This window comes from Mytilus edulis, chromosome 9, assembly GCF_963676685.1.
Source record: "Mytilus edulis chromosome 9, xbMytEdul2.2, whole genome shotgun sequence".
In the NCBI taxonomy this organism is placed as follows: domain Eukaryota; kingdom Metazoa; phylum Mollusca; class Bivalvia; order Mytilida; family Mytilidae; genus Mytilus; species Mytilus edulis.
Genome location: NC_092352.1, coordinates 82,084,268 through 82,099,897, shown reverse-complemented (window position 1 = coordinate 82,099,897; position 15,630 = coordinate 82,084,268). Strand labels below are relative to the sequence as shown.

Genomic DNA, 15,630 nt, shown 5'->3' with positions numbered 1-15,630 from the left:
TTTGAGTTATAAGCCAAAAACTGCATTTAACCCCTATGTTCTATTTTTAGCCATGGCGGCCATCTTGGTTGGTTGGCCGGGTCACCGGACACATTTTTTAAACTCGATACCCCAATGATGATTATGGCCAAGTTTGGTTAAATTTGGCCAAGTAGTTTCAGAGGAGAAGATTTTTGTAAAAGTTAACGACGCCGGACGACGGACGACGACAGACGACGGACAACGGACGACGGACGACGGACGCCGGACGCCGGACGCCGGACGCCAAGTGATGAGAAAAGCTCACTTGGCCATTAGGGCCAGGTGAGCTAAAAATGGTTAAAAATTGACTATAAAGGGCAATAACTCCTAAAGGGGTCAACTGACCATTTCGGTCATGTTGACTTATTTGTAAATCTAACTTTGCTGAACATTATTGATGTTTACAGTTTATCTCTATCTATAATAATATTCAAGATAATAACCAAAAACAGCAAAATTTCCTCAAAATTACCAATTCAGGGGCAGCAACCCAACAACGGGTTGACTGATTCAACTGAAAATTTCAGGGCAGATAGATCTTGACCTGATAAACATTTTTATCCCATGTCAGATTTCCTCAAACCGTTTGGTTTTTGAGTTATAAGCCAAAAACTGCATTTTACCCCTATGTTCTTTTTTTAGCTGTGGCGTCCATCTTAGTTGGTTGACCAGGTCACGCCACACATTTTTTTAACTAAATACCCCAAAGATGATTGTGGCCAAGTTTGGATTAATTTGGCCCAGTAGTTTCAGAGGAGAAGATTTTTGTAAAAGATTACTTTAATTTACGAAAAATGGTTAAAAATTGACTATAAAGGGCAATAACTCCTAAACGGGTCAACTGACCATTTTGGTCATGTTGACTTATTTGTAAATCTAACTTTGCTGAACATTATTGCTGTTTACAGTTTATCTCTATCTATAATAATATTCAAGATAATAACCAAAAACAGCAAAATTTCCTCACAATTACCAATTCAGGGGCAGCAACCCAACAACCGATTGACCGATTCATCTGAAAATTTCAGGGCAGATAGATCTTGACCTGATAAACATTTTTACCCCTGTCAGATTTGCTCTAAATGCTTTGGTTTTTGAGTTATAAGCCAAAAACTGCATTTTACCCCTATGTTCTATTTTTAGCCGTGGCGGCCATCTTGGTTGGTTGACCGGGTCACGACACACATTTTTTAAACAAGATACCCAAATGATGATTGTGGCCAAGTTTGGTTTCATTTGGCCCAGTAGTTTCAGAGGAGAAGATTTTTGTAAAAGCTAACGCCGGACGACGACGGACGACGGACGACGGACGCCGGACGCAAAGTGATGAGAAAAGCTCACTTGGCCCTTTGGGCCAGGTGAGCTAATAAAACTGATCCAACAACTACTACAACGTATCCAACAATAACTACAACTGATCAAAAAACTACTACAACTGATCAAACAACTACTACAACTGATCCAACAACTACTACAACTGATCCAACAACTACGACAACTGATCCAACAACTACTACAACTGATCCAACAACTACTACAACTGATTCAACAACTACTACAACTGATCCAACAACTACGACAACAGATCAAACAACTACTACAACTGATCTAAAAACTACTACTGATCCAACAACTACTACAACTGATCCAACAAGTACTACAACTGATCCAACAACTACTGCAACTGATCCAACAAGTTAAACAACTGATCCAACAACTACTACAACTGATCCAACAAGTTAAACAACTGATCCAACAACTACTACAACTGATCCAACAAGTTAAACAACTGATCCAACAACTACTACAACTGATCCAACAACTACTACAACTGATCCAACAACTACTAAACCTGATCCAACAACTACTAAAACTGATCCAACAGCTACTACAACTGATCCAACAACTACTACAACTGATCCAACAACTAATAAAACTGATCCAACAACTACTACAACGTATCCAACAATAACTACAACTGATCCAACGACTACTAAAAATGATCCAACAAGTTAAACAACTGATCCAACAACTACAACAACTGATCCAACAACTACTAAAACTGATCCAACAAGTACTACAACTGATCCAACAACTACTACAACTGATCCAACAAGTACTACAACTGATCCAACAAGTACAAGAACTGATCCAACAACTACTAGAACTGATCCAACAACTACTAAAACTGATCCAACAAGTACTAAAACTGATCCAACAACTACTACAACTATTCCAACAAGTACTAAAACTGATCAAACAACAACCACAACTGAACCAACAACTACCACGACAGATCCAACAACAATCATAACAGAACCAACAAAAACTACTAAGAGGGACTGTGGATAGAAAAACCATAAACGTACCAAACGAACAATGTAACATTATAATATGCCAATAAATTGAACATGATGAATCAAAAAACTTATTTTCAGACTTTCAAGGAAAATGTCTGTTATTTTTCACTTGTCGTTGATTGAAAGCGTTTGATTTTGTCAGTTGTCGAAATTCTACAATATTGTTTATCCCTGGAATAGATTACCTTAGTTGTACATGTTGTATATGAGAAAACCTTTTAAAAATGTTGGCCCTTTGTGCTTTGTACTTTATTTGATCTTTTTAACTTTTTTAATTGAAGCATATCTGATGAGTCTTTTGTAGACGAAACGCGCATGTGGCGTACAAAATTTCAACCCTGGAATCTATGATGGGTATATTTAATGACTTTGTATGATTTTGTTGATACAAAATCAATTGATCTTCAACTTCGTACTTTATTTGGCCTTTTTAACATTGATGAGTCTTATGTAGACAAAACGCGCGTCTGGCGCAAATATAAAATTTCAATCCTGGTATCTATGATGAGTTTATTTATAGGTTTTTTATTTCTGAGGTTTTCTATTTCTTTACACCCTTTACACCCCCCCCCCCCCCCCCCCCCAAACCCATATATGTGCATGCTGGATGCCGATGCAAGTATACAAATAAAACATGAGGATTTTTCAATGTACATGAAAAATATATATGGGTTACTGACAAAATGTAGTATCTGAAAAAATTTCAAGTTTTAGTTTTTGTATCTAATATGTTAATAGGTATGCGAAAATTCATATCTGTAATTATCCGACCATTGCGATAAGGTTTGTATTTTGTATTGACCAGAACTGAAAAGTCTTATAAAATTTACCACAAAAAGTCAACTGCCAAATAGTCACACATTCAGCTGAATTGAACTTGCATTAGGGAGCTACCATTTGATTTTTAACGGGGGTGGGGGCTAGGATGAAAAATTTTGTCCTGCATTTTTTTTAGCTGTAATCTCTGTCCTGCCTTTTTATTTTTCACCCTGTTCGGTCCTGCCTTTTTTTTTTTAGTTTATTCTGACTTTTTTTTACCTTAATTGTCGTCCTGCCTTTTTTTTTACTCAAAACTCTTGTCCTGCCTATTTTTTTCAAATTTCATCCTAGCATAAAGAATTCTTTAGCTGAGGCGTGTGTGTGTTATCCAGAAACCAGTTGGCCAACGTAGATACAAGTATCTTGTCTTAGGGAGGGATAAATCCTACTTTGTAAAGAATCACTCTGATTCAAACAAAAAATTCTCTGAAACTGATATTATCAAGATGCTTGATTTCTTGATTGACAACATATTTGTTACGTTCGGAGGACGTGTTTTTCAACAGACTGTCGGCATTCCAATGGGAACAAACTGTGCCCCTCTACTCGACGACTTGTTTCTTTATTATTATGAGGCTGACTTCATGCAGAAACTTCTTAGGAAGAAAGATAAGAAGTTAGCAATATCCTTTAACTCTACTTTCCGCTATATAGATGATGTTCTTTCACTAAACAATTCAGAATTTGGTGACAATGTGGACCTCATCTATCCAATCGAACTAGAGATAAAGGATACTACAGATACAGTTAAGTCGGCTTCATATCTTGACTTACATCTAGAAATTGACAATGAGGGTCGATTGAAAACAAAACTTTACGACAAAAGAGATGATTTCAGCTTTCCAATTGTGAACTTTCCATTTCTAAGTAGCAACATTCCAGCAGCACCTGCATACGGGGTATATATCTCCCAATTGATACGATATTCCCGTGCTTGCATTTCCTATCATGATTTTCTTGATAGAGGTTTGCTGCTCACAAGGAAGCTATTAAACCAAGAGTTCCAAATGGTGAAGTTGAAATCATCCCTTCGTAAATTTAACGGACGCCATCACGAGTTGGTTGACCGTTATGGAATAACCGTTTCACAAATGATATCGGATATGTTCCTTACGTCGTAACTACAATCCCCTTCCCTTTAATGAATATGACCTACCGAATTAGACTATTTACCGGATTTGTAATCACATAAGCAACACGACGGGTGCCACATGTGGAGCAGGATCTGCTTACCCTTCCGGAGCACCTGAGATCACCCCTAGTTTTTGGTGGGGTTCGTGTTGTTTATTCTTTAGTTTTCTATGTTGTGTCGTGTGTACTATTGTTTTTCTGTTTGTCTTTTTCATTTTTAGCCATGGCGTTGTCAGTTTGTTTTGGATTTATGAGTTTGACTGTCCCTTTGGTATCTTTCGTCCCTCTTTTGTAGAAAGAAATTATAGAAAATCGGAAATTGGATCATAAAAAAGAAATGTATGTATTAATTATTAGTTTCAAATATTTCAAATTTCTTTTATCAGTTATTATAATTAAGAACAACATGTGTTGCATGATTATATATTATTAAGAAATTAAGATTGATTAAGTAATCAGTATTTAATCTATAAATCAATGTTTAAGAATAAAGATTTAAATGTTGTAAATTTCTTTACTTTCATTTTTTTTCCAGCAAACTGCAAGGAGGTATGAATATAATTAAACAAAGTGGAATACACCCGACAAAAGGTAAGTTTGATAAATTAAAATGTATTAACTGTAAAAATATCTAGAATAAAGCTCCCAAGAGCTTAGCACAACAGTTAATATACTGTTATCTAATATTTAGTATACATGTATAGGGTATAGGGACCAATTTAGTATACATTTATAGGGTGTGGGGACCAATTTAGTATACATGTATAGGGTATAGGGACCAATTTAGTATACATGCATAGGGTATAGGAACCATAATTATCTGTGCGTGCAATGCTCAAATTATGAAACACCCAAAATCCACCCCCCTCCCCCGAAAACATTATTTGTTCATCGTTTCAGGGTGATAAATGTATAGAAACCCCATACCCTTGTCTGAATTATAAATATGGTTTTATGTTCAATCGTCTTGCACACGATCACACCTTAATGTTTTGTGCAAACGTCCTGAAAAATATATAAAAAAAAAACATATCTAAATTTGAGAAATGTTTGTCAAAGCGTTTGCATGTTAATGAACGAACACTGTTTGGCAGCCGATTTTCCCTCTAAATCCGCTTAAAAACTAAAAGATTTTCGGAGAAACATAACTATATACATTGTATATAACAGGAGGGTGAAACAAACTTTAAAGACTTTAAATCTTTATAATTTTTACACATATATTACAGTTTATACAGGTAGCTATTTGGCTAAAATTAAATGTTGAAGTCTTACAATTTAAACAAAAGACTCAAAATAATGATTTTAAATATAGAAAAAAAATTCATTCTATCAGAATTTCAGATAAGTAAATTTTTGTGTATTGGCAAGTTTCTTTTTATTTATTTAAAATATTTGTTTTTAATTCATTTTAGACTTTCAACATGAATGGACAACTACATCATCAGTATTATTAGCAACTGTAAATACAGAAAATAATACTGGTTCCTCTGTAGAAGAAACTAGAGCCATATCAAGAACTTTAGAAACTACCGATACACATTTGGCCACTGCCACTATAGTATTGACACCATCAACCGAAGATGAAACAACAAGGGAACCAGATTCAAATATGATACCTGTTTAGGCTAGTACCATTACAGTAATAATAGAAACCCCCACTGTAGACACTTCTACAACAATAAGTACTACGAATTCCGCAGATGCTATCATCTTGCTAGCTGCCATAACAACTGAAGGTGCAGAAAATACCAAATGAAACTGCAACTACTTATGCTGAAAATACAACAACATATTTCACAACTACTAATGTGCCTGTTACACTTATGCCAGGTTCAACAACCACTACTACAGAAGCGACTGTATCAGTAAGTGCAATGATTACCGCAGAAGCAACTACAATACAAAATAGCACTATTTCTAAAGAGGCGACAGATTACACAAAAACTGCAAATACTTCTCCACAAAATAAAACTAACAAAGCGGTGGCAACGACTGGTGTATCTGTAACTTTGACAGATGAAGTAAACAGCACCGTTGAAGTTCTTTCAACAACTGCAACACAATTTCCAGAAAGCACCACTACACTACCTGTCACTATTACAACATACATGACAATCGACACTGGAAGGACTACTCTACATGACAACCGACACTGGAATGACTACTCTACATGACAACCGACACTGGAATGACTACTCTACATGACAACCGACACTGGAATGACTACTCTACATGACAACCGACACTGGAATGACTACTCTACATGATAACCGACACTGGAATGACTACTCTACATGACAACCGACACTGGAAGGACTACTATGACAACCGACACTGGAAGGACTACTCTACGTGACAACCGACACTGGAATGACTACTCTACATGACAACCGACACTGGTAGGACTACTCTACATGACAACCGACACTGGAATGACTACTCTACATGACAACCGACACTGGCATTACTACTCTACGTGACAACCGACACTGGAATGACTACTCTACATGACAACCGACACTGGAATGATTACTCTACATGACAACCGACACTGGAATGACTACTCTACATGACAACCGACACTGGAATGACTACTCTACATGACAACCGACACTGACAACCGACACTGGAATGACTACTCTACATGGTACAGAAGTTACCTGTGGAACTGGTACAGCTGCTCCTGAAGAATCCAGCAACACTTTAGATAAGAAATAATCTGTTATTGCAATGACAACTGCAGAAACCATTCCCAAAGATAACACTGATTCTTCCCAAGATATATACACTACAGAAGTGGAAACGGCTACTGTGTCAGTTATAAATATAACATATTCAGCAAAAATCCTTACAGACACTACCTCAACAGTATGTGCAATGATAACTACAGATACTACCAACACACAATCTAGCACCGCCACTGCAGAGACAAGAACTAACACCAAAGCTGCATCCTGCACTATCAAAGCGACAATTACTACAGATGAAAAAATTGCGTCTACAGCTGCATTTACTACGACAGACGAATCAATCACCACGTTAGAGACACCATCAATAGCAAATGCAATAAAAACTGCAATAACCACCACACCACCTGTCCCTACCAATTAAGCGTTGACAGCTACAATGTAACACAGAATTTGCATTTACTTCTACTTAAGATACAACAGCAGAAACTACAAGGGCTAATCCAGCTATAAATACAATAAGGGAATCAACTGTCACTAAAGAAGCTACGTAATAACGATGACATCACAACAAGCTACAACCACCCAATCTGATACTATCGCTGTAGGCTTGTATTACCAAAGAAAACATAAAAGACGAAGAAAGAAAACAAAGAAATTAAAACAATGCGTACCACATTCTATGGATAAGCAAACTGATAGTGAATCAAGTGACGACAATATATACCACTGAAACAGTTATAACGAAAACATGACCAAAAAAGAGCAACTGAAGAGATAGGGAGTAAATTGGAGTCAATTTATGAGAGTGGAGATTCATTTAAACCTACAAAACATGATTATAACTCCAGTGATTCAAATTTTTCAACACCAACAGATGATTCTGCTAAACGCATGGACAGATTATTGTCAGAAAAAAACAGAGACAAAAGCCAAACGGAAGAAGAGGCAGAAGGATAGACAATGGAAAAGATCAATGCAAAGTCAATTGTTAGTACTCTGTAATGGCATTGATAGCTGGTATTAATCAAAACAAATACATTCAGCAAACAAAATGTATAGTGTAAATCAATTAAATTATCACTAAAATAATAATTACTACTTGAGGGGAGATGACATTTTATTAACTATTCTTAATTTTACATAACTATAAAATTTCAAGCATTTTATTCAAAGGACAAGTGAAAATTTATGTTTTTATTGATTTCCCAAAATGCTGCAAAATTCAGATACATGGTTTTGGCATTAACCCCTCGAATTATTACTGATTGTTCAAATGTTGTTTACTGATTGAATTTAGCAATAGTGGTGCCTTAGTACATGTACATGTTATTGTTTGTGCACGTGATAAGTTTGCTTAGTTTATGGGGTTTTATTTAGTACACCTGACATGTATGATATTGAGTACACAAAAAATAATTTTTTTACAGAACACATTTCACCTAAAAATGATTTTAAGATACGTTGAAAAAAGGAAGGTCCTCCAAGACTGTATTCAAATTTGCGAATCGATTTTTTTTTATTTGAAGAACGTTGCTATTCCTAAATGGGGTCGCCCCGATATTCCGACAACCCGTTAGTCCGACACCCCATTGGTCCGACACCCCAATAGTCCGACACTCCATTAGTCCGACACCCCACCAGTCCGACACCCCGTTAGTCCGACACTTTTAACATTATAGATTATGTTAAAAGTTTCAATTTGGATCTCAAATATTTTGGCCACGAGCATCACTGAAGAGACATGTAATGTCGAAATGCGCATCTGGTGCAGGGAAATTGGTAGCGTTAATGTTATAATGACATTATATACATGTAACTATTCAAATGCTTGAAATACTGAAAATTATAATTGCAAACTACATTCGTACATTAAAAGATATATAAAATTTTCACTCAAAAACATGCTAGCAAATCTGTTCCTAGTGTCTATTTCTTGTTGGAATGTACAAGTACCCGGCCACATCCACTTGTATTTTTGTCCATTTGATGAGTTAAGCCAACTGATTTGTATAGTTCGTTCCTATGTTTATACTGTTATCGTTTGTACCACTGTCCCAGGTTAGGGGAGGGTTGGGATTTTACTAGGTTGGTCCCCTCCGTAAAATATCCAGTATGCCTTCGGAATATACAAATATTATTTTATTCTTATACGGTATAGCGGGTTATTTTCGCCGTTGTAACAATTCACGGTTTTCATTGAATAAGGTATACATGCGCAATATTTTGGAAGTTAATATTTTTGCGGATTCATAACTTTTATCATACTTTTGCATGTTCACTTTCGGAATTTAATTTGTAGTTTTTATTCTATCCTCAAAAGTTTACACCCCGCAAAAACAACCCGATATATGAAGCGATAAAGAACTCCATTATGCATTCGATGACGTCAGCATATGTAGATATATGCGCAGCAATACTTGTTTAATGAACAGCTGCGCCATGAGCGCATGATACGTCCGTCGTCTTGTGTGTGAATTTTTATGCAATAATCATAAATTATATTTTCATACATATGGCGTGACATGTGAGAACCCCCCTTTAAAAAAAATCAATAACTCTAAAATAAAATTTTGAATCATCACCAAAAGTATACAGATCTTAACACATTAATATAACTAAGAAGTGTATTAAGTTGTTAGTTAAAATCATAAATTGTTTTTGAGATACGCCGCAACATGTGACACCCCCTCCATTTTTTATTAAAAAAAAACCCAAAACAAACCTCAATATCTGTAAATAAAATTTTGAATCAAAACCAAAAACTAAGTATATATTGATCTTTAGATTAATAAAATTACGAAGTATGTGAAGTTTTAAGCGCTAATCGTCAATGGCTTTTGAGATACGGCTCGACATGTGAAAAAATTACACCCCTGTTTTAGTTACAAAGTCCCGTAACTCAAAAAGTTTAAATCTTTTTGTCATCAAAAAGTATACAGATCGTTTGACCATCATAAGAAACAACTATCATGTTAAGTTTCATGAAATTCGGATGAGTCGTTCTCAAGTTACGATGTGACATGTTTATGCCGGACAAACAGATTGACAAACGGACAGACGGACATTTATGTACCATAAAACGTCCAATTTTGACTGGCGTATAAAAACAAACACAGAACTGCCATAACATTACTTTCAACATTTGAACCTGCATTTATTTGGTTGATAGTTTGATACTTTGCTCAGCTAGATGCTTTTTGTAATAATATACATGTACGTGTTTTTTTTTCTTGGTTCCGTGAAACTACTATTGCACAATAGAATACCGGTAACAAGTAAGAAAGTAAGAATATAACGATCTTCTGATGAGACTTTCTTTGTAGTGTTGTTCATATCCTTCCAGATCACCTAGTTAAATTGCAGGTTGTGAGTGCGAGTTTTTGTTTAGAACAACTTTTATTTTTCTTAATAGTCAAATTGAGGTTGGAAATGGGGAATGTGTCAAAGAGACAACACTCAGACCAAAGAACAGACAACAGTCGAAGGCCACTTATAGGTCTTCAATGCAGCGAGAAACTCCCGCACCCGGAGGCGTGTTTCAGTTGGCCCCTAAACAAAAATGTATACTAGGTCTTTTTTTGTTGCCTTTGATATAGATACTCTAGAGGTACCCCTTGATCTAAGTCGCAAAATTCCTATATTTGTGTTCACTTTTATTTCATATACAATAGATCTATATAATAGGACAAACAATAAATAATTAAATAAATACGGAAATAAGTCACAGTTTTCGGTTTCGGTCAAAGTAACCAATGAATGTATATACATCTTTAATCAATAATATTGAATCAATTCTTTGACGTCCAATAAATGAGTTGAAGTTGAAGATTGCTGTTTGCATCTCCCGCAATGGAAGGGTGAGGGGTAAAAAAATCGGTTCGGATAGCGGGTTAATTGACAAGTTAATTGATGTGGAGTGTGTGTGTTCACAGTTTCGGTTTGCAAGTTATCGTATGTTGTTCCTCGTAAAGATAAACATTTACATAATAGTACTATCGATGTGTCCCTGATTGATGTCTAAAAACTGGTCTAACGCTAGCCTTGGTCGGGATTTATTGTATTGTTGGACTATTGGTGTGTCGGAACAATGGGGCGTCGGACTAATGCGTTGTCGGACAAATGGGGTGTCGGACAAGTGGAGTATCGGACGAATGAGGTGTCGGACCAATGGGGTGTCGGACTAGTGGGGTGTCGGACAAATGGGGTGTCGGACTAACGGGGTGTCGGAACATCGGGGCTCCCATTGGTCCGACACTCCATTAGTCCGACACCCCAATAGTCCAACACCCAAAAGTCCAACACTAATTAGAATAATTGAAAAATATTTTAAATAAATAATTTTTATTTCAAGTTGATAATTCCATTAGTTAAAACGAACCCTCCTGAGAGTCCTCAAAAAAGTAATAATATATTCATAAAGTACTTGTATAACATATGGTTGAGAAAAATCGGTTTTTGTCATTTATTATATTTATATTAAATTTGTAAAGATTAAAGATAAAATTAGAATGCGCACCACCTCAAATACTGTATTTTCACTTCGATATATATCTTGACTAGTCAAAAATCTCCTTTCAAGATATCTGAAGACGTGATTAACGTATATAACCTTATTGTGTTTTACTGTGTGTTTTTATTTTTAAGGCTCATCCCACGATTGAATCCTTTTTGAAACTAGATATTATGTTTTGTATTAATTTATTAAAGCAGAATTAATGTATATAAACAACGACGAATAAGCTTATAATAGTGTGTAGTTATATCAAAGGTCACTGAAAAGGGATAAAGTTTCATTTTCTTACGGGTGAATGGTTGTGAAAATGATTTTTTTTTCATATACATAAAGTTTATACAAAAACAGTTGTTCACTTCAACATAAACTTATTGCTTCACTACACATTTATGCAATACAGCGAGCCACCAATTATACAAAAGTCATGAACTGGATAAACAATCTCCATATAAATATCAAGATGGTGAATAACTGACATTGGAACACGAGAGGTTTACATGTACATGCATTTAAGATTTGGAGCTGCGTCCGTGTACCTAAATATAGACATTCCAAGGTAACGTCGTGCAATATCTCTGTTTTTTTTCTTTTTCTTAGTCTAACTTGTGGTCGGTTTATGTTGTCTCTTTTTTCTTTCTTTTTTTGTGCATTTTTCAGTAACAGTTATTGAAACATGCGTTTTAGTAGGGTGCCCAGTATCGAAAAAGACGTCTAGGTAACGAGTTTAAGTTAACGGAGAACATACGGCTAAATTTAGATGCAAACTGTTGAAAAATCATTATATTTTCCAATCATGAATGTCGTCGTATGCTGCCGTGGTCACGTCTTTCGAAGTTTCGTTGTTTCTTATGGTACCCAAAGATACTGTACAGTACAGGTCATATTCAACACAAAAAATAAAATTATTCCTCTTTGTTTTATTTGTTCAAATTGTACTTATCATTTAGCTTAAAATTAATATCAAATTATTCATATAAAGAAAGCTAAAAAATATTAATATAATTTAAGTATAAGTATTTCATGATTTTAGTAGGTCTATTTTTATAGCTGAAATTAACAACATTTTCAACGAAAGCAATTTTATTACGTGTTACTTTCACGGGATTTTTACTCTGATTACATCAATAAGACATGGTTCATATGTGGGTGTCTTCTCATTTATCCAACTTTTTAAAATAAGGTATTCTCATTTAGCCAACTTTTTATTTTTGTTAATTATTGTGTTGTTTGTTTAGTAATAGTAAGGTCTCTTTCTAAAATTTGACAGTAAATTTGTTCCTGTATGTTTTTATACTATTTAAAATATATATATAAAATAGGCATACATAAAATGTAAACTATTTTTAAATAAAATTTAGTATATTTTAAATAATAAATAAATGTTTCATCATTTATACAGAAGAACCCCACAAATCAGTAATATATGTTCATTTTAGGTTCTGTTTTAATTTACATTTATACTAGTAACATGTATATTTGGTATAGCATTTTTACTTCACAATCTGGATAGCCTTTGGTAGTATCATATTGTTTCAATATCCATTAGTAAGCAACTAAGTCACATCATCGGACCTACATTTTGCCATCAAGTTCAATCACCATATTTATTCATGTACCATATATACCACCTATCAGATCTAGACAGTGACATGATTGCTTTAATTTAGCACTGTTGTACAATAAAGTCAATTTTCCATATGCAATCAACGTATATCACTACACTGATGCAGTATCCCACCTACTTAAACTAGGATGAAGATCTACTGAACATTCATTTAGTGTGTGCTATGGATCTTTCTGTGCTATGTTTTTTAACCCTTGTGCTTTGCTTTTGTTTATATATATAAAAAAAAATTATTAGGATTATATATTATGTGAATTTTGTTCTGTTTAGTCTTTGTGTAGTAAAACGTATTCAACTTATATTTTGTCTTATTTGGATCATTTGGTCAGAACCGAAAAAAAAAAATGAACGAAGAGGATCTATTACACAAAAAAAGCTCCATCTTATTGACAAATCTCTTCATGAATAAAAGTGCAACTGATATTTTTCTATCCAATTCACATTTTAATTAACGGTTAAAAAACTTAAAAATACGTTCAAATGATTTACATTACATTAACTAAATGTCAGCTGCACATTTTAACATGCTATGCTAAATAATACTACAGAAAATGTAATCCAGGTATAATTTTCAGTCTTATTTTTCACCTGTCATTCAACCCAAACTCTAAATGAAAAACCCTTTGTTCTTGATTACCTTTGATCTCGTCTATCCAATTATTTTTTTTACCTGTATTACCTATAATTTTAAAAAAGTTGGATAAATGAGAATGAACCCATATGTGTGCCAAATATATTTCGTGTAATGTTAATCGGTGAAAAGAAAATAGCAATTAAAAACACAAATTTAGTGATAATTTTGTCTTGATTCAAACACGTCTTTTCTCGTGTCGTTAATCGTTTTGTAGCTTACACTATTAGGTCATTAACTAGGACAATTGTCACTAACTTCATTTCTTTTTTTTGCTTGTTGTATGGCCAATTTGTTTGTTTTTGATAGTCCAGTTTGTTTGAAGATCGTTGTTTTGTAACTTGAAATATCATTTTGTTGGTTTTTGTAACTTTAATTGTTTTCTTTTAATTGATAGTTTTGTTATAATTGTAATATACAAAACAAATCCTTCGATCACGTGTCAGACCCGGTATATGGCACACATTCACAGTCCTGTTAAACTATGCTAATCTAACCCTAAGCAAAGTAGGACTGAAATACAATGGGATAAGTGTGTTATAACTTATATGTCATGGTTCTTCTACTGAATTGCCTATTAATATGCGAGGAATTAACACTAAAGCTTTATCGAGGCTATGGGAGGACGGAAAGATCATGTATATTTTAGTATATTGCACGATGCTTCAGACCTAGACTATCTTCGTACTGATGATTACAAAATGTTGTACCATCATTCTTGCTATAAATCTTACACTAGCAGACACAACTGCAGTTATTTTAAAGCTTTATCAAGTTCTTGTTCGTCTGTAAAGTGTTTCAGGGCATTTATAGAAGGTCGTCAAATTCCTGACTGTATAAAATTTCTTTGGGTCAGTGAGAACCAGCAGGCCTTAATCAGATTTCTTGGTGAATTGATTGTGCGGCATCATGGTATATCAACAGTTACTATGATACATGAAGAAGTCATATTCTATTTAACACTTCCAAGGACCCTAAATCAGCTCAGACGGAGTATTCAGGTTTGAAGAATTATTTTGTACGCCCGATGAAGTAGATACTCGCATGATTGTACATGCTATACATGTAGACAAAGAGTTCGGTGTGAAAGGAATCAAGAGTAGGCTATTAGTAAAAAAGTCACAAGATACAGATGTTCTTATCTTATGGGTTCATAAGTACAAGTGAGAGGTTTAGCGCTATGAAACCAGGTTCAATTCACCATTTTCTACATTTGAAAATGTCTGTACCATGTCAGGAATATGACAGTTGTTGTCCATTTGTATTTTGTGATTTGCTTGAGCTATGGTTTCAAACTGGCAATATAGCTTGCACACAAGATTTGCTCCGCTATTTACCTGTCCATGACACATGTAAAAGTATCGGGTTTGCCACCTGTAACATGGTACCAGCCGCACATGATGTTACATGATGCGATACAATCAATGTAATCGGTCCTGTTTAGGATCGATAGGCGCACTTTTTATAAGTCTTTAAAAAGGACAACCCAGATGATTTCACCGATTTGTCAAACCTTTCTTATTGTGACATCGATGAATCGATTAATGCAGCTCGAGATCTTGTTGTTAGGTTGGATGATCTCAAGTCAAAACTAAAAATAGATCATTGTGCTTAAACAAATTGAGCGTAAAATTGGCTACAATTTAAAATTTCTCCCTTGTCAAATTTCCTACTTGTGAATCTACTTTTAAACAATATGAAATAAGCGCTTCACTCCAGACGTAAAGATATCTTCCAAAATAGCAAAACTAACCTAGCATTCTCCTCTTCAGTTCGAATGGGAAAAGAAAAATGACTTGTCTATCTCGAAGGTCAGATCTCATCCGAATTTCTGCAAG

General features: G+C 34.8%; 3 protein-coding genes across 3 annotated transcripts in view; all 3 read left to right on the top strand.

Annotated features, from left to right (window-relative positions):
• The first annotated feature begins 2,020 nt into the window (after positions 1 to 2,020).
• Positions 2,021 to 2,335, top strand: LOC139490220 (probable basic-leucine zipper transcription factor R). Its single transcript, XM_071277069.1, has one exon. The coding sequence runs from the start codon at positions 2,021 to 2,023 to the stop codon at positions 2,333 to 2,335; it is 315 nt and encodes a 104-aa protein (XP_071133170.1).
• A 4,729-nt stretch (positions 2,336 to 7,064) lies between these two features.
• Positions 7,065 to 7,445, top strand: LOC139490219 (salivary glue protein Sgs-3-like). The gene has a single exon (XM_071277067.1). It carries the CDS (start codon positions 7,065 to 7,067, stop codon positions 7,443 to 7,445), a length of 381 nt encoding a protein of 126 aa, XP_071133168.1.
• A 4,543-nt stretch (positions 7,446 to 11,988) lies between these two features.
• Positions 11,989 to 15,630, top strand: part of LOC139489179 (uncharacterized) — a 47,078-nt gene continuing 43,436 nt past the window's right edge. The window contains exon 1 of the mRNA XM_071275354.1: positions 11,989 to 12,093. The gene's annotated coding sequence lies outside the window, so the exon portion shown is untranslated. The remainder of the gene's footprint in view (positions 12,094 to 15,630) is intronic.

Excerpts from the sequence above, each read along its gene's own strand:
- LOC139490220 (XM_071277069.1), top strand. The coding sequence starts at position 2,021 with ATGATCCAACAAGTTAAACAACTGATCCAACAACTACAACAACTGATC.
- LOC139490219 (XM_071277067.1), top strand. The coding sequence starts at position 7,065 with ATGACAACTGCAGAAACCATTCCCAAAGATAACACTGATTCTTCCCAA.